Source organism: Armigeres subalbatus, chromosome 2, assembly GCF_024139115.2.
Source record: "Armigeres subalbatus isolate Guangzhou_Male chromosome 2, GZ_Asu_2, whole genome shotgun sequence".
Taxonomy (NCBI): domain Eukaryota; kingdom Metazoa; phylum Arthropoda; class Insecta; order Diptera; family Culicidae; genus Armigeres; species Armigeres subalbatus.
Window position 1 is genome coordinate 177,231,328 of NC_085140.1, and position 26,428 is coordinate 177,257,755.

The 26,428-nt window shown below is 35.9% G+C and overlaps 1 protein-coding gene across 3 annotated transcripts in view; it reads left to right on the forward strand.

The window, feature by feature from the left end:
- The window catches only part of LOC134215547 (cuticle protein 8), a 53,429-nt gene extending 28,973 nt beyond the window's left edge, over positions 1–24,456 (forward strand). For 2 of the 3 annotated variants that reach the window (XM_062694709.1, XM_062694710.1), the window contains exons 3-5: positions 16,279–16,380; positions 23,679–23,871; positions 23,931–24,456. In XM_062694709.1, the coding sequence (XP_062550693.1) occupies positions 16,279–16,380; positions 23,679–23,871; positions 23,931–24,031 (396 nt within the window). In that variant the 3' untranslated portion in view covers positions 24,032–24,456. The remainder of the gene's footprint in view (positions 1–16,278; positions 16,381–23,678; positions 23,872–23,930) is intronic. The other variant, XR_009980217.1, reaches the window with a different exon arrangement.
- Positions 24,457–26,428: the final 1,972 nt, after the last annotated feature.

Here is a 26,428-nt window from a genome sequence, read left to right on the forward strand (position 1 = left end):
TTTGAACGGAAGAAAGTTGTTTAGAGACCGAAGTATTTCAGAGTGATAGAAAATTCATCGACAGTTATGGTGTCGACTGCGATCTCAGTGACATCAGTCATGGCCGTTGGCGGTAGTTTTTGCAGTTTTAGCAATGTTTCCGCGAGCGGTAATGGCCGCCAGCTTGTCTGTGTCTTGTCAGCTGGGCTAGTCTCTGATTAAACGTTTGTGGAGGTCTACTGCACCCACCGTTCCCAACATTTTGATCAATGTGGTTAATGTTTGGCCATTTCTCATGTGCACAGACACACATACACACACGGACGGATAGACATGTGCTTAGCTCGTCGAGCGGAGTCGATTGATATATATATCACTACGGGTCTCCGGACTTCCTATAAAATGTTTGTTCTTGGAATTAAATGATAGCCTTTCGGTACAACTTTGTTGTACGAGAAAGGCAAAACCTGGCAATTCATTTGAATTTTTTGTAAAAATCTGATTAGCCATGAAAATCTGTCATCCGCGAGAAATTCATCCTATTTCTCGAAGAAATTGTTACTAATTTCTCGTGAAAATTAGCATGAATTAGCCATAGGAATTGTTAGTGTAGGATTTTTTTTTCGAATTTTCGCCTAAATTTTTACTTTTCATGTCAATTTGTCGTGTTTTTTCAAATATTATGTTTATTATTGATTTGTCACTATCCAACAATTCTTTTACCAGAATAATGTTTTCTTCATAAATCTCTTTTAGTAGGAGTAGTAGCGTTTTTTGCAACTAAGTGTTTATCGATTTACACGCAACAAGTTGCATTCGACGGGGAATTCAGTCTTATTGGTTGCCATTTAAAATTGGACTTTTTAGACATTTACTTCCGAAGTTGTTGACAAATTAGCATTTATTTTCATAGGGACCCCTCATTGAGAAAAAAACCCAAAATTTAAAAAAATATTTTTTTTTGCCTGCGGTGTATATAAACGAATTCAATATATGTAAATTGATGGAAAAAGTTAAATCCAACTTCCTAAAGTGCTATTCTTGACCTTTCTTAAGTGATTGTTTTCGTTACCCTCTTCAATGCATGAGAAAGGCATCATCACTGCTAGGTGGATTAATCTAGGTTTTTTATTGTTTCATGACAATTTAAACTAATAAAATACTCTTTTTCTTTTAAACTGGGTGAATTTCATTTGTTATTCTTCATTATTAGCCGAATTTTCAAGGGTGCCCACAACCGAACCACAAAACTTAAATGTCCAAAAATTCCCAATTTGCGAAATTGACAACAAAATGTTTCAAATCGATAAAATCAAACCAATTTCTTCTCTAGCAGTAAGGTTGTATGTCTCGCTTTCCATTGGTATAAAAATATAGACATAATACCAACTAGAACCAAAGTTATGGACAAAATTCAAAAGGGTGCACACAACCGAACTTCCACCCCTACTCTACAACTCGTTATATGATAGATTTCTCTTGTCATAATTTTCAAGTGGAAAATAGTCGACGACCAGTAAGTAATCAGTTATTTGGTGTGGAGTCCATCTGTACGGTTGCCCTAATTTGAATTCGAGACATTTGTATACCGAAAATGTAAATCGAAACCTCATGTTATTCGTATTTCGGCTGTTCAAATGTTAATTCTTTACTCTTGAAATTCTACATTAAATACATTATTGATTATATCAAAAACATAATCTGCCATCATTTTTATAACATTTTAATAGCGGATATGAATAGCGTACATAATCGAAACATTGACGGAAATATTAAATCCCAAAGATCGAACAATCTGATCCAGAATAATTATACTTCACCAGCTGCATATCAGATCAATGGTTAAACCATATAACCAATTCTACATCGCCAAAAGTATCGCTGCACCGAAACGATTTCAATGCTTTTAAAACCTGCTTCCTGCTTGCAAATGATCCTCCAGAAAAGATTGCCTCTTCCATCAGCCATGAACTGCACCTTCAACTCACATTTAGAATGTTCTTGTTGAGCTACTCCTCCGTTGGTTGTTTTGTTTACATTGTGCAGAAGCGAGCCAAACCGGTTCCGAGTAGATACACAAGTAAACCAGAATCAGTTACAAACCCCCCCGTCTGGGTTAATCGTAATGAAAAGTGGCCCATCATTCAGCGCCGGTAATCCTTGAGGATGAAACTTGCGGTGAGTCCATTCAAAGAACAGTGCCTGGGATTATGGTGGGGAGCTATTACTATAATGAGACCAGGTAGCCGCAGTCGATGTGGGCATGGAATTTACAAAACGAAGGTGCCGGGTTCGATTCCCGGTTTGATAATGTGAGTTTTTCAGAAAGCAAATTTTGTGAATGAGCGTAACGTATTATTGTGCCTAGCAGATGCGTCAGCGCTGAAACTGAAAGCAATCAATAATAGCTGTGGCAGTGTAACCCAAACATTATGCTTAAAATTGATTATAATCTGATGGCTATAACCAAAAGCTTGCAAAGACCAATGAGAACAGAAAAGTTGCAGCCGATGCTACTTGTTACGTGTAATACTTTTGTTTTGATCACAATCATCAACCATGCTGCTTGCTGTGAATATCAAGCAAGACTCGGTACTTATCACCTTCTCTTTAACCTTAATCTGCTCTTAATAGGCTTGTTGTTCAAGAAATATGCTCAACCAGTGACTAATGGAATGTTATTGTATTCAGCTAGCTATCCAAATTTGATCATTCGGTCTGCTGTCTTGTCAATACTGCCCGAGTGATTACAAAACGACTTTACTCCGCAATGTTCATCCGTTTTTGACGTTATTGACCTACGATCTAAACGAAGACCACTTTATCAAGAAGACTGCCAGCTCTGGCATTTTTCCATACAAGCGGCCAACTTCATTGCTGGCAGAGCCTCTTCTGAGTTGAAGTGGTAGCTTGTTATCTGTGTAGTAGTGATCTTAGCTAGCTGAAGTAAATGAGTTCTAATAAAGGCGCGGGGGAAGTCGATGTCTGCTAGTGTTAGTTAACTGTCAACAAATAACTTTTAGGGTGAATTTTTTCCACAGTAGGGACGAGTAGAGTTCTACTCTAAATCGCTTCGACATTGACAGATACAATACTTGCGATCTCTCTCGCAATATGTCAAAAATTTTGTCATGAAGCGTGTATACAAACTATTTTCGCAAATAGCCAGTACCAATCAATTTACATTGGCCATCCACGATTATGCCCTTCAGATAATTGCCTAGCTTCTGGCTATTAGTCAACAAGCACCACGAACCCTCGCCGCTTGGTTCAGCGGGTTACAAAATTTCTCTTTAATGTTTATTTTGCTGATGGTCTACCAACACAAGCAAACGTCGATAAACCCCGCACCCAGAGTGTATGTAATTAAGAGTGGCGACACTGTCAGAATTGGAACAAAATTCATCTCCTGTCATAAGACGAGTTTAAACAATCCCATTGAATTCCACCACTTAATTGTATCCTGACAGATACGTATTTCGACCTCAACAGTAAGGCCGTCTTCAGTGTCTCGTACTTGACTCGACTTGAGTCGAGTCAAGTACGAGACACTGAAGACGGCCTTACTGTTGAGGTCGAAATACGTATCTGTCAGGATACAATTAAGTGGTGGAATTCAATGGGATTGTTTAAACTCGTCTTATGACAGGTGAAAACATTCCACTAAAAAGCTCAAAATAATTTTCTTATCAAAATTCATCTGTCATTCCCATACAATATCGTGTTTCAAATGAGCACGAGACCTGTCAAATGCGGCACATGTCGCCACTCTTAATTATATACACTCTGCCCGCACCTTTATTTTTTGCAATGGAATATAGCTGTCAACCCACAAAACAAACCACACGGAATCACAAATCAGCTCAGTTTTGTACAGGCAGAAAAATTTCTCGTAAAACTGAGTTTAAAACAAAAACAGTTTTTCGTGGCAATTCAGAAAAACACAAGGAAGAAATTCGGAATTATTATTTGTATGAACTTGTATGTCTTGCATGGGCAGTTCCTTAGTACTTAACACCAATCAAGAGAGAAAGAGAGTCAGAAAACTATCTGGATGTAAGTTAAAAATTGAGGTTGTTTACTTAGTTTTATATGTTTTAAACATATTTGCGTTCTTATCTGTTTGTCTACAAAATAAAGTGTTGTGATTAAAAAACGAATTTGAATCTATTGGTACCTTTGAAACATCAGAAACTGAAAAGCGATAAAAAGATTTTTTTGCCTAAATTATTAATCTGTCTAAATTCTGGCTTGCTCTGAGGTAACATAATCACGGCTAGTGAACCAACATTCTGAATATTTTCCGTTCTTTCTATATATTAACATCTATTTTTGTTATCTATTATCTGAATTTTCTCAATAAATTATTGGTTGGTTGGTAATGGCTGGTTTCCTACTCGCCGCTGCCAGCATCCAGGCGCTAACGTATATGTGCAAACAGCCAGCATGAGTTAACCTCCGGATATTTGTATGGGGAAAACATCTAACGCGGGTTATCTCAAAGTTAGGAACTTTTCAAGTAAAACTATTTGGTACTAGTTATGTACACGCCCGTTTCAAATCACTCAGAGACAGAGTGAAATTGTATCTCATTGACATCTCTCTTTTTTTGACGGAAATCTTACTAATTTTTCGTAAAAAAAAGTTCCACTTGTCAAATTTTAACTAAAAGTTAAACGAATCGGTAGAATGGTTCACAGCCTATACCTACCACATATTTTTTTGTTGAAGGTGCTTTATTTTGACCCTTAGTTAACTCCTAGTGTGCCGCTGGAAGCACGCACAAGATAGGTGATTCATTTTCTACTATGTCTAGGATAGCATAACCTTTTCGAACTTTTGGCTTTTTAGGCAAGGTAATAATAAAAATAAGAAAAATCTAGATAGTAAATTGATTCAAATCATATCATGAACACAGTCTGCAGTCGAGATGTGAAGGAAATCAACAGGTCCGTACAGAAATTAACATAGAGTGTGGCACTTTCATCAATTCAAGACAAAATTCCAAATATTATTCGGCTTAAAATTATGCTGATTTCATAAAATTGAAATACGTTTAATCTCAGTGTACTTCTCGATAGTTTTTTCGAAGCATAATTTAAATGTGGTTTTCATATATTTTGATTGAACGTGTAACTGACTATACAGTGTCAACTCACTCACACAAACAAACATAGTACCACCTCGGCTCACCGACAGCGCTGCTAACAGTGTCGCCTGATTTCAGACTGTGTTGCCAGTCTTCTTGATAATGTGGTCTTCGATCTAAATGTCATCAGAAAACTGATGCTGATGTGGAAAATAATATACAACGCGTCATTTTTCATGGAAAACAAATTCATACCGTAATTTCGTAATCCAGAACTAATAAATATACAAACATTTGGACATGTTTACTACAGATTATATAAATTATGAAGATTTATGAATAAGCCAACATCTTCTTCTTCTTTTCTTATTGGCATTACATCCCCACACTGGGACAGAGCCGCCTCAAAGCTTAGTGTTAATTAAGCACTTCCACGGTTATTAACTGCGAGGTTTCTAAGCCAGGTTACCATTTTTGCATTCGTATATCATGAGGCATACGTATATCACGATGATACTTTTATGCTTATACTTATATTTCCAATCCGAAAATTGCCTAGACCGGCACCGACAATCGAACCCAGCCACCCTCAGCATGATCTTGCTTTGTTTGCCAAAACCTTAAAACGCCCTGAAAATAGTTTTTAAGCTTGTATTGTGTAAACGATCTAATTTCTTGCTAAATTTCCTTTTTTTCCAACGTGATTGAATATTAAAGTTGATGGTCGGTGCTGTGAATCGTTTTATTGACAGAAGTTACTATTGTCGTAGTAATTTAAATGCAAACTTCAAACGACGTGTTTGAATAACAAACGAGTAACTTTTTGTGTCCATGGTAGTCTTGGCAAAAGAATGCTTTATCTTTCTACTCATTTATTGAAATCTGTTTTTTCTATAACTATGATCAGAATAATGATATCCACAAAAATGAGACAGTTAAATTTTTCCAGTTCAAATCTCAATGTCAATATTCTCTATTGCTGCCCAAAATAGTATGTAAGTGTTTAGCACAATCAAATAAATTAGAATTTTAATCTTAATTACTCTTTACATAGCATAGCATAGCATAGCATAGCATATGTGATTGTATAAATCTTGGGTGGCTATCAGTGGTGCGAATTCTCAATCTCAGTGACTGAAATTTGTTGAAATTGATACCATTGCCTCTTCACACTCACTTCCTAACAGTGAAAACTGAAAATTATTAGCAGCAACAATCAAAAATAGAGTAAACAAAAGACCTCTCTTCTCATTGCACACGCAGCCCGCAGTGACAGTCCATTCAGTTCACTCGCTGCTGCGTGAATGCGACGGCCCTATATAAATGCATGGGTGAATACTATCACTTGAAAGACATTAGGTTCTGCAGCGTCTGTATCTAACCTCAAACTGATGACTGATTAGTAGTACTTCGCGTTGGACTCGGGAGCGGCCAACCAATCACGAACTCGATCCTTGTCGGAGTCAGTAGAAAGTACTACTGAACTGTCAAAAAAGTTCATTCGACGAGGACCGAATTCATTCGTGACGTCATGCTGCAGAACCTAATTGACAGGAAATTTGTGCCGAATGATCATCAGCTTCAGCCCGCTGTTGGCAAACCGAGTAAGCTAATCTACTCCTGCTTTGTCGTACTGACTGAGAGACACCGTCATAGGCGAAGAGAAGCAGAGAAAAATACAAAACAAAAGAATCACACTCAGCAGGCATTAGGTTCTGTAGCATGACGTCACGAATGAATTCGGTCCTCGTCGAATGAACTTTTTTGACAGTTCAGTAGTACTTTCCACTGACTCCGACAAGGGTCGAGTTCGTGATTGGTTGGCTGGCCCTGACTCCAACAAGAAGTACTACTAATCTGTCACCAGATTGAGGTTACGTACAGACGCTGCAGAACCTAATTGTTGATGAATTGCACCACTGGTGGCTATACAATGCTCAATTGAGCAATCTACTGTATATTGTCGCAAATTGGTACTTGGGATTAGTACCTTTTCCTATACAGTAGCAGTTGTATACCTGGCCACGTCCTTACAATCACGGAAGGAAGGAAAGGAATGTTAGTTCAACATCTACTAGTGAAGGTGCAGGGAACCCATACTACCTTCATAGATGTCTCAGGAAGGAAAAATTTGTGTTAGGGGGTAAGGTGAATAATAGGGAGCTCTATTCGACAATATAGAGCGTTTGTCAATAACAGTATATGTCAGAACCAAAAACTCGGATTTTACGAATGCTCTAAATCCTACCTGACACACGTCCGATCACGCACCAATTGTTTACTCACTCGGCCGCGCGAACTATCTGCTTACTGAGCAGAAACACGACAAACAAGCACTGACGGCCGCGCAATGCAAAACACAAAATTTCGGCAAATCGCGCGATTTTTCTGCCGTCCGAAACAAGAGCCAACACGCACTGAACTAATTAACTTTATTATCGGCCGCGCAATGCAAAACACAAAATTTCGGCAAATCGCGCGATCGTTCGGCCGTCCGAAACAAGAGCCAACACGCACTCTTAATCTTAATTACTCTTTACATGTGCAGAAATTTTGATAACAAAGTATTCAATAACGCCATTTTCATCAAAGTTTAATGATCTTTTGAAATGATTTCAGTGTGATTACGCGTTTCTGATTTATTTATATATTTTTAGACGATTTTTTCTATATACACTTCATGCCCACTCTTAATTGACGGATTTGGCTGAATTTTTTACAGTAGAAGTTAATAACTTGCATGTTTCAGCAGATCATAAATATAGATCAATAACGGCGCCGGCCAAGTCCTCACAGTCAGTTGGAAAAGGAAGAGGTAATTATTTATTTTTTTTATTTATTTATTTATTTTATTTATTTATTTATTTAATTTATTTATTTATTTCGTCAACCGACGTAGAGTATTATTTATTTATTTATTCAGACTAAGGCCGAAGTGGCCTGTGCGGTATATAAGAGTCTTCTCCATTCGGATCGGTCCATGGCTACACGTCGCCAACCACGCAGTCTACGGAGGGTCCGTAAGTCATCTTCCACCTGATCGATCCACCTTGCCCGCTGCGCACCTCGCCTTCTTGTACCCGTCGGATCGTTGTCGAGAACCATTTTCACCGGATTATTGTCCGACATTCTGGCTACATGCCCGGCCCACCGCAGTCGTCCGATTTTCGCAGTGTGAACGATGGATGGTTCTCCCAACAGCTGATGCAACTCGTTGTTCATTCGCCTCCTCCACGTACCGCCCGCCATCTGCACCCCACCATAGATGGTACGCAGCACTTTCCTTTCGAAAGCTCCGAGTGCGCGTTGGTCCTCCACGAGCATCGTCCAGGTCTCGTGTCCGTAGAGGACTACCGGTCTAATGAGCGTTTTGTAGATTGTCAGTTTGGTACGACGGCGAACTCTATTCGATCGGAGCGTCTTGCGGAGTCCAAAGTATGTACGATTTACAGCCACTATACGTCTCCGAATTTCTCTGCTGGTATCATTTGCGGCAGTCATCAGTGAGCCCAAGTACACAAATTCTTCTACCACCTCGATTTCGTCACCACCGATGCCAACTCGCGGTGGGTGGCTCACATTGTCTTCTCTTGAACCTCTTCGTATTACCCCTTCCAAAGCGATGTTGAATAGCAGACACGAAAGACCATCACCTTGCCGTAACCCTCTGCGGGTTTCGAAGGGACTCGAGAATGCCCCTGAAACTCGAACTACGCACATCACCCGATCCATCGTCGCTTTGATTAACCGTGTCAGTTTATCCGGAAATCCGTTTTCGTGCATTAGCTGCCATAGCTGGTCCCGATCGATTGTATCATATGCGGCTTTGAAGTCGATGAATAGATGATGTGTGGGCACGTTGTATTCGCGACACTTCTGCAGTACTTGGCGAATGGCGAACACCTGGTCCGTGGTGGAGCGTTCGCACATAAAACCCGCCTGGTACTGCCCCTCGAACTCCCTTACAATTGGTGCTAGTCGACGGCATAAAATTTGGGAGTGTACCTTGTAGGTGGCGTTCAGCAATGTGATTGCGCGGTAGTTGCTACAATCCAGCTTATCGCCCTTTTTGTAGATGGGACACACGACACATTCCATCCACTCCTGCGGCAAAACTTCCTCCTCCCAAATCTTGGTAATGACCCAGTGCAGCGCTCTAGCCAGTGCCTCACCACCGTGTTTAAATAGCTCTCCTGGTAGTTGGTCAACCCCAGGGGCTTTGTTGTTCTTCTGCCGGCCAATCTCCTCCTGGATTTCTTGGAGATCCGGAGCCGGTAGAATTATGTCCTGCACGCGTCCCCCCAGGTCCATCACCATACCGCCATCTTCGTCTGCCACATCGCCATTCAGGTGCTCTTCGTAGTGCTGCCGCCACCTTTGGATCACCTCACGCTCGTTCGTAAGAAGGTTCCCGTTTATGTCCTTACGCATATCAGGCTGTGGCACGTGGCCCTTACGTGAACGGTTCAACTTCTCATAGAACTTTCGTGTGTTATTAGCGCGGTACAGTTGCTCCGTCTCTTCACGGTCTCGATCTTCCTGCTGACGCTTTTTCCTCCGGAAAATAGAGTTTTGTCTGTTCCGCGCCTGTTTATATCGTGCCTCGTTCGCCCTCGTGCGGTGTTGCAGCAATCTCGCCCATGCTGCATTCTTCTCTTCTACTAACTGCTCACATTCGCCGTCATACCAGTCGTTTCTCTGATCCGGGGGCACCGTGCTAAGTGCAGCGGTTGCGGTGCTACCAATGGCGGATCGAATATCTCTCCAGCCATCTTCAAGAGACGCTGCGCCTAGCTGCGATAATATAATGAATAAAAATAAAAATAGATTGGTGAAGTAGTATGTAATTTCGTAATGGAATGTAATTTTTAGATTTCTAGGTTTTTGATTGTTAATTTTTTTTTAGATGTGACTTAGATATTGAGAAGTTAATAGCTTCGCAGTGTTGATTAAAGATGGTCATCATCTGATTAAGAGGTCCAAACTTGGCATAATGTGTGGAATAGTTATTGATTAAAAATATATGTCGATGACACAGTTGTCGAGATGATATGTAGGAATTAAATTTCGATAAAATGCTTGTGGAATCAATACGCGCGAAACTATGTAGTTAATAAACGAAACCAGTGCTATTTCTCGACGCTCTTTCAAAGTTTGAATGTTTCTGAGCTTGCAGCGTGCTTCATATGATGGAAGTGGGAATGTTGTCCAACCTAATTTACGGCCGAATGGCACTAGGGCGAACAAACGGTTTGGCCGAAAAGGACATTTGGCCATATAAGATATTTGGCCGAAAGGGACATTTGCCGAACGGGTCATTTGGCCAAAAGCGCCATTAGGCCGAAAGGGTCATTTGGCCGAAAAGGTCATTTGGACGAAAGGGTCATTTGGCCGAATAGGTCATTTGAAAAGCGAGAAATTAGGAGTGAAAAGAAAGACGTCTCAATTCTCATTTTTTATTTATCACTTGTCGCTGTAAAAATTGCGAAGCGCAAAGTGAGTAATAAGACACCTCGAACTAATCACTTTTTACAATAAGTAATTTGTTTCACTTCTCACTCCTCATTTCTCACTTTTCACTGTAAAAATGAGAAGCGCGAAGAAGGTGGTGACTTACTTCGTGCTTCTCACTTGTTACAGTAAGCAGTGAGAAATGGGAAGTGAGTAGGGAGTCGTCTTACTTCTCACTCTTCATTTTTCTCTGCTCACTGTTGAAAATGAGAAGCGCGAATGGAGTAGAGAGACGTCTCATCACTCACTGAGAAGTGAGTAGTGAGACGTCTCACTTCTCATTGTAAAAAGTGAGAAGCGCGAAGTGAGAAGTGAAACGTCTCACTACTCCATTCGCGCTTCTCACTTTCTACAGTGAGAAGAGAAAAATGAAGAGTGAGAAGTAAGACGACTCCCTACTCACTTCTCATTTCTCACTTTTCAACTGACCTATTCGGCCAAATGTTCTATTCGGCCAAATGACCCTTTCGGCCAAACAATCCTTTGGGCCAAATAACCCTTCCAGCCAAATGTATTATTCGGCCAAATGACCTTTTCGGCCAAACGACCCATTCGGTCAAATGACCTTTTCGGCCAAATGACCATTTCGGCCAAACGACCCTTTCGGGCAAAGGATCCATTCTGCCAAATGGCCCTTTTGGCGCAATGACCCTTTTGGCCAAATGACCCTTTCGGCCAAATGACTTTCGGCCAAATGGTCTGTTCGGCCAAACAACTTTCGGCCTAGTGGCATTCGGCCAAATGGCATTCGGCCGAACGATATTCGGCCAAACGGTCCTTCCCCGTTTGATTTCTGGTCTTCGAATAATTCCCTGGCTTCAATTTATTCAAAGGACTGTTATTTATTATCAAACATGGTCCATGCATCAGTAGAACCAAATTAGTTATTCAATAAATGTTCCTTTCCAGGTCATCGAAGAATTCCCTGGAGCACATGGCTTGATGTTTACACAAGTAAACAATGGTCTAGAATGGTCTAGATAAGCGTTCAACAATTGTTTCTATGCAGTTTATCCAAGAAGCAAAGCAAAAAAAAAGTGTCAAAGATAGGAAGGTTGGGATAACCGAAATTTTCGACATTTTGTTGAAACATCTAACATTTCGGCGAGGTAAAACCCCCTAGGAGGACTAACCTACAATGTACTACGCGTCTCCACGCACTGTCCATACCAGAATGCTGATTCGCCGACGCGTGGTGCTTTGTTCTCAAAGAGCTTTTAGCTAGAAGGCGTTTTGTCTCATGAGTTTTCCGGCAACGAAATATCACCACTTTTTTTGAAATGTGAATATTATCAATAAGATTGAGATTGTCTACAAATTTTTAAATGGCATTAGCTAGCTATATTGTTTGACTGTTGTACAAGGTAAAAATACCCATAAAAATCGTTACAGCTAAGACATTAAAGCAGTCTTTGCTTAGGTAGGGCATATTGGCCATCCTTCCCCTATATGACAAAAAAAGCACATTGTTGATGAAGAATCAACGTACCCGAATAAAATGTATTGAGATTATATTCATAATGAGCCAATTTTTCGCTTTCTTAGCGACAGTTAAGAATTGAATGATCATTTTGGCGCAAAATGACTTTTGTGAGAATCTTCGACCCAAACAGCTGAGCATTATAACCCAAGTAATATTTTAGGTTTTATAACGGCCAAATTACAATAAAAAGTTTTACCAATATACAAAATAAACAATAAACACATTCAACAAATTAAAATGATCGACGATCTCTCTGTGCCCCGAGAGAAACGTCCAATTTGTTACCCATTGCGAGATATGACGAGGTTTCGTTACAAGATTTTGGTCCATCAGTCAAATCCCGCAAATGTGTTTTCATTGCGTTTTGCATTTTGTCTACAACAGCCCGTTGTATACATAGCTTCCCCTTTCAAGCTGAACATTGAAACATTCGAACGCATTCTTCGACCCAAAATGTCCTGCGTCAAATTAGGCTCGCAATGCATCGTGATGTTCCTAATTAAAATTATCAGACGAATAGACAAGGCAGTGTTTAGAATTATCAAAAAAAATTAAGAAAAGCAGTATGTATTAATTTTTTACTTAAAATATTTGTCAACATTGGATTATTCCATTAAGTGCCCAGCCCACAGTAGTATGCTTTACGCTACTGTCTTTGATTTTAATGCGTTTTTTTCACGCGATTCTTAAACGGGATTTAGTAATTATGCTGTTTTTTCTATGCTGGGTTTGAGATTATTGCGTGAATAATATTATGTAGTAAATTAGTATTATATCATTAAATTTACTTTCATTGTACGAAATTAAAAAAAAAATGCCTGGCTTCCTTAAATAAGCTTCAGTTCGTGTTAATAGTTTTCTTAGCTTAGCTTAGCTTTAACTTATACCACACATATCTATGGTTGCTACTCCGTGATTGACCAGAATCAGTGAAATTGCACAAAGAATCAACTGAATGATTGACTGATTTCAGATCACAGACATGCAGACATCTGCCATATTACTCTGACAAACGCTGGATCAGTGAACGTATCATAAATTACTACATCGCTCTCAGATTGGAAAAGCACTCCAAACAACGACTAAAGCATAAGTTGATCTGTGATTATCCTTGAGACCCATGTCTCAACCACAAACAACATCTTTACCGGCAGTGTCAAGTTCAAGGCACCTAGGAAACAAACTTTACGACTCATCACGTCCATGGAAGTTGCGAACATGACTTCCAGTGCACATAAAAACAAGCTATTGCTCAAATCAATCTCGTCGGTCACAAGTTGCTGCTACAGCATGATCATCGTTTCAAGTGAGCTAATTGAAATCCTATAAGGGCTCTACCAGGATATATTCATCTTCTATTTTGAACTGAGAAAGGAAAAACATGACCGTAGAATGCTTGTACTACCAGAGAGTCTAGTAGCTCCGTACTACTCATAGCCACAAATTTGTTCGTGAGATGCCCTGCTTAGGCCGCAGGGGAAGCCATCAATCAACGAACCTCAACGGTGATTCTCTCAGTTCAACCGCAGAGCGATCATAAAATCGTGACGATCGAATTACTCCTTTCGCACCGTATTTAGCGTCTATCTGCAACGGATAGGTACCTTCAATACGCTTCTCTTGAAATCACAACACTTTGGCATCTAAGATCAAATCGGTGAAGCAGTTCGCCTCACGAAATAATTTAATTGCATACCGGTTGCGTTGCATTGCGATGCAATGCATCGCTGTAGGTATTCAAGACTGCACAAAGTATTCCAAAAGACTCTATTTAAAATCAATTGAATTCTATTTGTCAAAACATTAAATGTCACCCTCCGTCTCGGTGGAAGAAGATGTGAATCATGCTATTCCCGGTGGTCCAATGGTTCCGACAGTTTGGCAGCCGTCTGAGAATTCGATTCCAAGGGGAGCAGCAATAAAGTTGTTAAAGCTGGCACTCGCTCTCGAGCACCCCCTATACTTAAAATAGGAGTTCATCGAACCATCATTGAAGCAATGCAAAGTTGTAAAAAAACTGCTGAGGATAAACAACCAAACGTAGATATCGACCGTAAAGCGTGTGTGCGATAAACACATATAATTGATGGCTGTCGAAAAGCGACATTATTTTTAAATATCAAGGTCAATGTGATGGCGTTGGAGGATTTGAACCTGAAATGCGCGGGTATGACGATGATCTGGTGGAAGGCTGCTCGCAATATTTAACCTTTAAATGTGAAAATGGCGTCTGCGTTGAACGAAATTGTATTTCCGTTCGGCATATTATCCAGCTGTTTTGTTTTGGTTTGTCGAATAAATAGTAATTTACGGCATCAATATAGTTCTAGGGATTTTGTATAATATTATGGCTAGATATAATGGATTTGCGTTGAAAAAAAGGTAAACTTGGTAAACTTCAACCATGACGGTCATGCCACAACATGACGCAACAAAACTTCCATGCCCATGAAGTCTTCAAGCACGTGTTGTTTTAGTGTAGAATATCGTAATGCGAGGGTGGAAATAAAATAGATAGTTTATTTAAACAAATCAATCGATTAGTCTATTATTTGGTATTTTTCTTCTCATTGGAATTACACTTCCCACTGGAACACGCCTCGCAGCATTCTGCATTTCCACAGTTATTATTTACGAGATTTCTAAGCCAAGATACCTTTTTTGCATTCGTATATCATGAGGCTATCACGATGGTACTTTTATACCCAGGGATGTCGAGAAAAATTCCAACCCGCAAACTTCCTAGACCGGGCCGGGAATCGAACCCAGCCACCTTCAGCATGGTCTTGCTTTATAGCCGCGCAATGCGACGCAATTATTTGGAAATATTCGTTCAGAAATCCCGTGTAAACGATTTCGTTTGGCTATATTTCCTCATAGGTGCATTTCAGATCATTCTTCCTTACATAAAAAATGTGTGCATTGATCTTTAAATAACATGATGTTTCAAACACACATTGATATAAATGATAAAAGTACAATTATGGTCATGTTGCTTAGAACCGGCTTAACGGATTCCACAGAGGCTGCCATACCTCGGGTGTTAATTGACCGATCTGTAGCTTTTGTGATATGTTTTTAACATATTCGGACTATCTCCGGCATCCGTCGTTCTAAACATGCGTTTGGATCTGTTTTCAGAAACTAGATGAATTTTACCATCTAAAGGGCAAGCCAGAGTAAACGCGACGAGTGATGCGTCGCGACTCACGTAAAATAATCAGTCAACAGGCATTGTCAACAGGCTGTCAAATTGCACTGTCTTGTCGCGTCACATCGCACGTCACGTTCACTCTGACTTGCCCCTAACGCTGGCGCTGCTAGAACCAAAGAGATTGATTGATATTTCCCAAATTTTTCATTTGAATAATGATAAAATTACACTTTCCCAGGCCATTTTGTTCAACACCTGTAGTTCATTTACATAGGGACGAGAGAAAAATATCTGGCGTGGCAGCTAACCACTTCGTAATCAATCTCAAGAGAAGAGGTCCGTGTACTATTTTTCTCATCGAGTAATCGTATTCTGAAAACGAAAAATTCATTTTATTTGTGAGATCCAAGATTCAAGATTATTTGCCGATCCAAGTATTTAAAAACAATTATGTCTTTTCCCCCCCTCGTTTTTTTTCGCTCAATCATAATATTTTGAGGGGACAACAAATAAATATTCAGACAATTTCGAGGATTTTCAAACCATTCTTTAACAAATCCGAGGAGTTTTATAGATTTTTTCCATTTCAATATTTATTTTTTATTATCCCCCTTGGCCTTTCGAAGATTAGTAGGACATAATTTATATTAAATATTTGTAACGGCCTAATTGAACCAGCTGAAATAATTGTCCATGCTCACTTAACTGTTCGCGATCACAATTTTGAATTAAAGCTATCATTTATAAAGCATACATTTAGAGATCGATAACATTGCATCTAAAATCAGAAATTAGAGAATTGAAAATATTGAGCTAAATATAGTTTGTGTAATATATGACCAGAACAAAAAAGGTAACGTACTGCAAATAAAGCACAACAGTTTTGAATGTGACTGGCCTCATAAGCCACATTTATGTAATTTATAATCATTTACTTGACACTTCGACAATTTTCACAAACTTGTTCAAATTTTGTAACTGTCTCGGCTTTTCTCAATTAGAGTTGCATTGTCATATGATTGACCTGTAATAATCGATTTTTCATTTGATACCTTATTTCAGATGAACATGCTACGGCTATTTCTTGCAGGAGCGCTAATGACCATGGAAATACTTTGTGAACATCTGGTTGAGTTCATGTCAAACTACCGTACTAACTCGCAGGTAAGAATATCGCCACATGTAGGAGTTTTGCGATTAAACACAAATAAAATGAGTGAAAGCTGCAATTCTATCTAATCCATAGAACTATTGAAAGCTATTACTGTACATTGTGCAATGCTGATCACAAGCTTATTTACTACACAAGCATTGTATCTTGACGAAGTTTGACCTACGGATATTTTGTTTGGACAATTGTGTTTTTCAATTATTGAGGCACTAATAAACTATTTTGTTCGCCTCGATGATGATGATGGATTTTATATTTATTGACGTAATTGTAATTTGACCTTTTTCTTGTGTAGTCTACAAAAGTTTGAGTTTCGCGCGCGTAAAGCAGATATGAATGATTTTTAAATTTATGTGCAGACTTGCGCTTTCAGCTGTTTCAATGATTCTGCGGATTAGTAATAGGCTACCTAGTAGAGTTTGGTTTCCGCGGTTGATACCGAAATTTTTGTTATCGACGTAGCATTAACACAAGTTTTGATTTTCTCGACGACATAGTTTATTAGATTATTATTGATGTTTTCGAGTGGCTAACGTTACTTGTGGAACTTTTGAAATCTGTGCGAGAGGTATCACAAGTTTTGCATTTATGAACTCGAAGCATCACTACTGATACTTATGAGAATCTATAGATAAAAAAAAACAGTTTTTTACATTTAATATTTTTGCTGGATAGTAATGGAAAGTTATGAAAATTATATCTGTGATGGTAATCAGATCGTTTTTGTTTTGTTTTGCAAATCCAATTAAATTGTTGAAAAATAAATTCAATTAATTATCTTAAAGATAAATCGTCTAGCTCAAACCTTTGTAGGGGTATGTGGCGGGACCATCATCATAATCATCATCATCATCATTTTCTTGATACCATAGGACAAACATATTTATCTGCATATGCAAATGAGAACATATCACACGCACTACTACGTATCGGTATTTTCGGATTAGCTGCAAATTCAGATTGTATTTTAATCCTAATGGGTAGTTCAAAAGTACTGTGCCATAAAATGTGCCGGATTCCGCTACTAATATTCCACGTGCGTACAGCAGTAAAATAATTTTCGTGACACTAGTAACGCCTCCTGTGTAAAGAAAATGGAGTTGTCTTTTTTATTTGCGGGAAAATATTCCTTCCCATTATTCCGCATGGAAAACAACATATATTTTATACTGTAGCTGCCAAATTTACTTCAGTGAAGCCAGGACTGGGCCACGCTTTCTAAGGAAAATCAAGGGCTCCACAGGTCCTTGGAATGATACCCGAGCAAAGGCAGATAACTGAAATGATATCAAACTGATAACATGCTAAGTTATCCTTATTATCATTTTGATATTCAGTTATCAATCATGTGATTAACTGATAACTGAATAATAACAAATTTTATTATCAATACAAATTTGCCATTTTCTTTAAATTTTCGCGTCGTTCAAATATCGTACTAAATATTCTATTCTTTCAAATAAACTAACTTGTGAGAGCTTCCTATGGACATATTTTATGGTGAATGGTCATCCCAACTTGTTTAACATGAGGTAAAAGTCTACCATATAAAACTGCGAATCTTTCTTTAATCAGATTTACCATACAGATTAGGATTAAGGTTCATCCAGCTTTCCATTCTCACCATAATGGCGGACGCTAAAAAAGTGTGACAAGAACTGTTTCTTAACACTGAGCTGAAATGTTTGTCTAAGCAGACGATGATTTTCCCTGTTACCAACGATATCTATAGATTCGTTTTTTTTTTTTCTGGAATTTGCACAAGAGTTCAAGTTTTCTTATTTATTTTATACTATGCTTATTGACTTTACTTTCATTTCAGGTGTCGTTGAATAATGAAGTATATATGTATCTGAGAACCATACGATGTAGGAGTTGAATTAAAACTTAACGTGTACTTGCAACTCCCGAAACATATGATCCAAGGGCATATGTGCTCATTCAGGAATGGTGAATACTCTTGACTAACCGCCTACTTTGCAGGACAACGTCTATATATAAAATGAGTATGCGTTTGTTTGAGGCAATATAATTCACTTACGGCAATATAACTCATCTTGAAATCCGCAGTGTTCAAATATATGGGGAAGCGAAGAATTTAACTGTCGAATAATCAAGAAATTGCAACGATCTGTCGATCTAAGTGCAGCGCTGCAATATGCTCAACTATTGACAGTTTTGAGCTTAAGTTTGAACGTAAAATACAAATCCAGGCAAAATCGTTATATGCAGTCAAACCTCCACGATAGTTAAGGGTCGGTCGACTCATGGAAATATCGAGATCTAGAATGGAAGATTATTAAGAAGGTGTACTATCATCATAGTAACCCATAAAACAATTTTCAGTGTTGAAAAATTTGCTTTTTGAGTCGATATTGAGTCATAGAGATAGAACATCGACTCCTGATCCTTCACTGCATATAAATAAGAATGTGTTGAGATTTCTGTTGTCTACAAATAACAGAGTTTAAACATGCATATGAAAACATAAACTTTCGACAGTATGCATAAATACTTAAAAATATTGGCGAAAAACTACGTCGTTCTAGAATCTGTAAAAAGTACAAATCAGATGTTCCCAAAACGGGGGAGCACTGTGTTTCAAAAACTAACAGACAAATGCCATAACAACCAAACTAGCAACCGTATCTTTGTTTGAGGAATATCATGGATACTAGAAATACCACGAATACTATTGCTGGACAATGATTAATACTATCGCAAAGTTTAGAGTTACTTGCCCCTTGAGAAAACATGTAACTCACTGCGACATACAAGATTTTGATTTTGTTTGAATGAATCCTAGCACTGAAATCGATTTACAGTGTTGAACAGCTAGCAACCTAATGATTGACAATAAGTGAGAAAAACTAACCTGAGGAAGATCGGGAATGATTGCCTAGTATTTATATATTTATTTAATTGGTCACAACTGAAAAAAAGTGTTCAATAAAAGGACGATAAACTGTATTTATCCTAATTAATTGTCGACTTGCTATTTTGAATTAAATTCGGTTTTCATTTTTGTTATGTTAAGTGGTAATTCAACCAAAATGATAACAATTCTAGTTATCAATATAATTTGATAATAAAGTTTGTTATTAATAAGTTATTCTGCTTTGCACTATGTCCAGCCAACTGTTGGTCATATGGCATCATGATTTGATTATAAATAGTCTTCAGTAAATACAAGATTGTAGGAAGCGTAGTGCTCTTCTCTTTTGCTCCACAAGAAAGCGTAATTGGGTGAGTGCCCAGAGACGTCGCCGTACAATCACGTGATTCGAGTTCGAACCCCAGTGAATGCCAACATTTTTTTCAATGCGTAACGAAGTCGGTAAAGAAGATTTAACTATTTTGGTCGATAAAACAGTGATGAGTGATAACTAATTGATAACTAAGTTAGTTATTTGAGTCAATAATATGTATAACAAAATGTGTTATCAACTTGGTATCAGAGATAACTTAATTTGTTTTCATTTAGTTATTTCAGGAGCAAAATTCTGGTATCATTTTTGTTATGTTGGCTGTTAATTCAGCCAAAATGATAACAAATTCAGTTATCAAAATGTCCGATAACCGGATAATAGAATTTGTTATCAATAAGTTATTCATTTTTGCTCGGGTATGGTCTCCCAAAAAAGCAAATCGTGATTTCCAGGCTCCGGACCTGGCACACCAGAGTATCCCACAAATTCGGGGGAGGCCCATTTCGATCCAACTGCTAAATCTGTAGTAGTCAATAGTGTTGAACACTTCGTTTGTCGTTGTCCCAAACCAGGGATTAATACGGCATCCCGGCCAGTACTAGGGACGCACTCGCGGACGACGAAGCTGTGACTGCCGCCCTCATCTGCTTTCTGTAGGACGCAGGATTATTTTTTGAAATCAAATTAATCTTTATTAACTTCGCACAGTGGCGTTATTGGCTTAACGAAATTTGATCTACTTATCAGCTCCGCACTAGGTACTCAAGGAATTTCACCAACATTAGGTAGCAAAAAAGTGACGTACTTGATATTTCTTCCTCAAAATCCTTCGAAGTAATAAATTTACAATTTATTTCGTATTGCTAAGCATTTAATTTTAACATAAAATTTTTAAAATTTTAAAATTTCAAATTTAATTTTTTTTTTTAATTTTTAGATTTTTAGATTTTTAAATTTTTAAATTTTTAAGTTTTTAAATTTTTTATTTTTTTTATTTTTAATTTATTTTAATTTTTAAATTTTTAAATTTTTAAATTTTTAAATTTTTAAATTTTTGAATTTTTAAATTTTTAAATTTTTAAATTTTTAAATTTTTAAATTTTTAAATTTTTAAATTTTAAAATTTTAAAATTTTAAAATTTTTAAATTTTTAAATTTTTAAATTTTTAAATTTTTAGTTCCTAAATTTTAGAATTTTCAAATTTCTTAATTTTTTAATCTTTAAATTTGTAAATTTTTAATTTTTTTTAATTTTTAAATTTGTAAATTTTAAAATTTTTAAATTTTTAAATTTTTAAATTTTCAAATCTTTAAATTTTTAAATTTTTAGATTTTCAAATTTTTAAATCTTTTAATTTCTAAATTTTTAAATTTTTAAATTTTTAAATTTTTAAATTTTTAAATTTTAAAATTTCTAAATTTTTAAATTTTTAAATTTTTAAATTTGACTTGAAATTTTTGAATTTTTAAATTTTATATTTTGAGTTCCTAAATTTTAGAATTTTTGAATTTCTAAATTTTTTAATCTTTAAATTCGTAAATTTTTAATTTCTTTAAATTTTTTAATTTTTAAATTTTAGAATTTTTAAATTTTTAAATTTTTAAACTTTTAAATCTTTAAATTTTTAAACTTTTAAATTTTTAAATTCTTAAATTTTTAAATTTTTGAATTTTTGAATTTTTGAATTTTTAGGTTTCTAAATTTGTAAATTTTCAAATTTTAAGTTTTAAATTTTTTAAATTTTTAAATTTTTAAATTTTTAAGTCTTTAAATTTTTAAATTTTTAAATTTTTAAATTTTTAAATTTTTAAATTTTTAAATTTTTAAATTTTTAAATTTTTAAATTTTTAAATTTTAAAATTTTAAAATTTTTAAATTTAAATTTTAAATTTTAAATTTTAAATTTTTAAATTTTAAATTTTAAATTTTTAAATTTTAAATTTTTAAATTTTAAATTTAAATTTCTAAATTTTAAATTTTAAAAGTTAAATATTTTAACATTTTTAAATTTTAAATTTTAAATTTTTAAATTTTTAAATTTTAAATTTTAAATTTTTAAATTTTTAAATTTTAAATTTTAAATTTTAAATTTTAAATTTTAAATTTGAAGTTGATTTAAAAATTTAAAAATTTTAAATTTTAAAATTTTAAAATTTTAAATTTTTAAATTTTTAAATTTTTAATTTTTTAAATTTTTAAATTTTTAAATTTTTAAATTTTTATTTTTTCAGTTTTTAAGTTCTTAAATTTTTAAATTTTTCAATTTTTAAAATTTTTAATTTTTTTCAGTTTTAAGCTCCTAAATTTTAGAATTTTTGAATTTCTAAATTTTTTAATCTTTAAATTCGTAAATTTTTAATTTCTTTAAATTTTTAAATTTTTAAATTTTAGAATTTTTAAATTTTTAAATTTTTAAACTTTTAAATCTTTAAATTTTTAAACTTTTAAATTTTTAAATTTTTAAATTTTTAAATTTTTGAATTTTTGAATTTTTGAATTTTTAGGTTTCTAAATTTGTAAATTTTCAAATTTTAAGTTTTAAATTTTTTAAATTTTTAAATTTTTAAATTTTTAAATTTTTAAATTTTTAAATTTTTAAATTTTAAAATTTTAAAATTTTTAAATTTTTAAATTTTTAAATTTTTAAATTTTTGAATTTTTAAATTTTAAAATTTTAAAATTTTAAAATTTTAAAATTTTTAAATCTCAAAATTTTAAAATTTTTAAATTTTTAAATTTTTTAATTTTTAAATTCTTAATTTTTTTTATTTTTAAATTTTTTAATTTTTAAATTTTTAAATTTTTAAATTTTTAAATTTTTAAATTTTTAAGTTTTTTAATTTTTAAATTTTAAAATTTTTAAACCTTTCAATTTCTAGTTTCAATTAATTTTAAAACCCTTAAATTTTTATTTTTTCTATTTTTTGATTTTTGATTTTTAATTTTTTTTTTAATTTACACTCCTGCCAGGCTCTGATTACAAAAATAGTTTCGTATTCCCGTAAATATCAAGCAAGCAAGGCAAATAATTATTGTCATATTGTGTTCGGGTTCTGATAAAGGCTTGTTGCGAGATGCTCTTGTCAGTACAAACTCGGTTGGTGACAAAGGGTATATTGATACCCCTGGCGATAAAACATTGTTTTGTAGGGAAATATTTATCAGCACTGCTTTAAAAAAGTGTATCGTGCACATTTTAGTTACACTAGGCTAGATTCCTTCAATCGTTAATAATAATAATTAGCTTTAACCATACAAATTAGTACTTGGTCGGAAGCTTCTAAATATATCTATCTGCTGAGTGTAATAAGACGGACTTTGGTGTTAAATTCACTCCGTACGAAACGATCAAAGCAAAACAAAGGTGTTGCCCGCGGGCCGCACTGTAATTTTATTTCGATCAAGTCGTATGGAACGATTTTAACACCAATATTCGATTTAATATCCTCAACTGATAGATATATTTAAAAGCTTTCGTTCAAGTACTAACTTGTAAAGTGGAAGCTAATTTTTATATATTTATTTTTATCACTGTCGGCAAAACAAAATCATATCGATTCATCTAATGATTTTAATTACAAATTCTCATAGGTATGTAACATCATGTCAGTATTTAACTATTAAGGTACGTACTCGTGTAAGCTGGAAGTACAAATGCATGATTAATGTGATGTCATCATGCACCCAACATAGATAGAACATCTACCAAGTTTATGGTATTTAGATTGCACTGCATTAACTCGATAATGCGTCGTATTACGCCTCAGAGCCAGCCCATTTCATGTAGTTGGTTGTATGTTGCGACTAAATAGCATCCCTCTGGCCACAGAATGTCGTCAATTAACTTCGCAATTCCGTGTGTTTGTGAAATAGACACCTGAGGAGTAATCAATTTACAGCGTGCCATACCAACCAACAACCATTCATTACAGAGGGTTGGTTTCTTGGGATCGGTGATTAACATTCAATTAAAACGCGCTATGGACGTAAAATATTGTACTCATTGATGGTTGTGCTATGGTCGGAGTTCGCTAGAAATCATGATAACGAAACAGATCTAATCGAGCCTATCCCCTTCTAGATTGACTACGCCTTCCGGTACTACATCGATCATCCACAGACGGGGGTCTCACTGGACCACTGGGAGAATCGCCGGGGAGACTATGTTCATGGCGGGTACGGTGTCCTCGAACCGGGAGGATATGTCCGCACTGTGCATTATGAAGTCGAAGGTAATAGTGGCTTTCGGACAATAATCAAAACCACCGCCCCAGGTAGGACCAACATAAAACTTTCAGTTGTCACATAAATATAACCTACTTTAAAATTTTAGGGAGTTCCTCACAGTACAACATTCATAGCGGCAGAAAGTCTCAGCCACCGCACCCGCTGTGGAATGCTCAACCAGTAGCATTCGTGCAGAACGGTCATTAATTGTAATGTCCTCATCTTCCAAAGGGTCTTTCACAACCTCACTGCCAGTATCGCCATCATCGCCTACGGCCGAACGATCTGCTCCAATTCCAGCTACCGGTTGAACTCCATTAAGCTATTGCGCAACCCAACCCCAGGCGGTCACTTTCTTTGCGTTAAACCTTCAAGAGACCCCAAATGGGTGGGTGAATACGCGTGTTCCACTAATTTTCTACACCTCATTCTTCCTCCACTTGCAGAAAGTATCCTCATGCCGCCATTGCTTCGAAATGCCACCGGGTGACGATAAAACAAATCGAATACCTACTCCGGCGAGGCGTTAATTGACCCTTGCCGTGCTATAACCGTTTATTAGTGTAGATTTATTGTAAATAAATAAAGTAATATAAGTCCGGCTGAGCAAGATCAATCAATTTTAAGGTGAATCTGGAGGCTGTATATTTTTCCCTATTATCTGTAATTGTTCACTCAGGAGATATAAGTTGCTTTCCAAGTGTACTGAGAATAATCCTTCGTGATATAATTTCTGATTCATTCTTATAAAAAAAACTGATTTCCATAGCCAAAGATAACATGACATTCAAAATGAAAACCAACCAGTATCCCGTTAAGTCACATACATTCGAAAACGCACTCGCGAATGACAGAATCGCCCCAGGACTTGAAATTATCGTTCGGGTTTTAGGTCAGTTATGGGCTCGAAAGAAACAATAACTGTTCACTGTTATTGTGGTAACTTGCGTCATTGTTATTTCTATAAGGACTTTCCGTTTGTTTGTTTAGTAGGTCAGCTATAGTGATCATCGAACCTAATTCCATACATCATTTCGGTTAAAATATTTGATTATTATTAAATACAATACGCATGATAAGGTAGTTAAAGTAGAATTTAATGCTATTCTTTTAGCGTTTCTTGTAACAAAAAGGCACTTGTGTTCACTCCAAAAACGAACTTTGGGGGATGGGGGGTGGAATCTTGAAGATATGCACTAATCGACTCTGCTCAACGAATTGCGCTGATATGTGCTGCACATATAGGGTACTGAAATGGCTAAAATAAAAACTCCCCCTAAACAAAAACTACAAAATTTTCCACAAAATATTTTTTTTTCCACAAAAAATTAAAAATTTATCTAAATTTTATCAATTTAATTGCTTTTTTCCTTTTTTTATGGAAAATTTTTTGGAAAGTTTTTCAAAGCTTTTTAAGGCTCCCCCAGACCTAAGCGATTTCATCGCCGCGACGGCGATAACTAGTCGCCGCGATTCTATCGTTGGTTCGCTGCAGGCAATGTTTTATTTACGCTTCCATACCATTTACGCTTCCATACAGAATCGCTGTCGCCAAGCGATAGAATCGCGTCGCGACTGTCGCGTCGCGTGTGTTTGGGGGAACCTTTATTGATTATTTTGTGGGAAATTTTTAATCTCTAATGGAAAAAAAAAAATTGTGGAACGTTTTGTAATTGTTTATTGCTAATATTTATTTAATTATGCAAATTTTGTATTTTTTTTTTGCGTGGAACATTTTGATTTCTTTATGGAAAATTATTCTTTTATAAATGCTATTCTTGTTTTTAAAAGTTCTAATTTATTTTTGTTTTGTGAAAAAATCACAAATGCTTATGGAAATTTTGCATTATTTGTGGAAATTTAATATTTATTTATTGCTCATATCCTGATTTCTAATTTTGAATGAAAAATTTCTAATTCTTCATGGATATTTTATTCTGCTGCCTACTGAAATTCATTTCATAGCTCCTATTTTATTGTTTGTGTAACTACAATTTTTCACCAAAATTCTCAAATCCAAAATAATTCAAATAAAATTCCGATACTATGGAATGAGATTCGGTCGTGGACACCTTTTGTCTTTGTCCCACAACTTTGACCCTATTTTATTTTATGGCGACATTTGTACATAAATGGAAAACTAGAGGAACAATTGTGCATTTTGGACATTTCAAACTTAAGATTTGGTCGGGCTTGGTGGTCATATGACCACCATTTCTGCCTCATACGCAGGAGGTCGTGGGCTCAATCCCAGGCCTGTTCTATTCTTCCTTCTTTGTATCTTTCCATATATTTCTAATGTTCTAGCAATCGCTAGAACTGGAAATAGCATTTCATACCGTTTCCTTCTTCTATCATACAGTTCTAACAGATAGCTGTATGAACAAAAAAGCTTGTTCCGGCATCCAATTAGAATATACCCACCCTTTCACATTGGCAACCAAGACGAACCTCTGCTATATAACTCCCAGATTCCTATAAAGTTCCTCATAAACTTGTGGCGAGTGCAGAGGTATTCTTGGCTTGCAGTGAGCGAGTGATTACGTCATCACTTCCTTCCCATCCCCGATAAACCGTGAGGACGTGGCCAGCGCCGTTATCAAC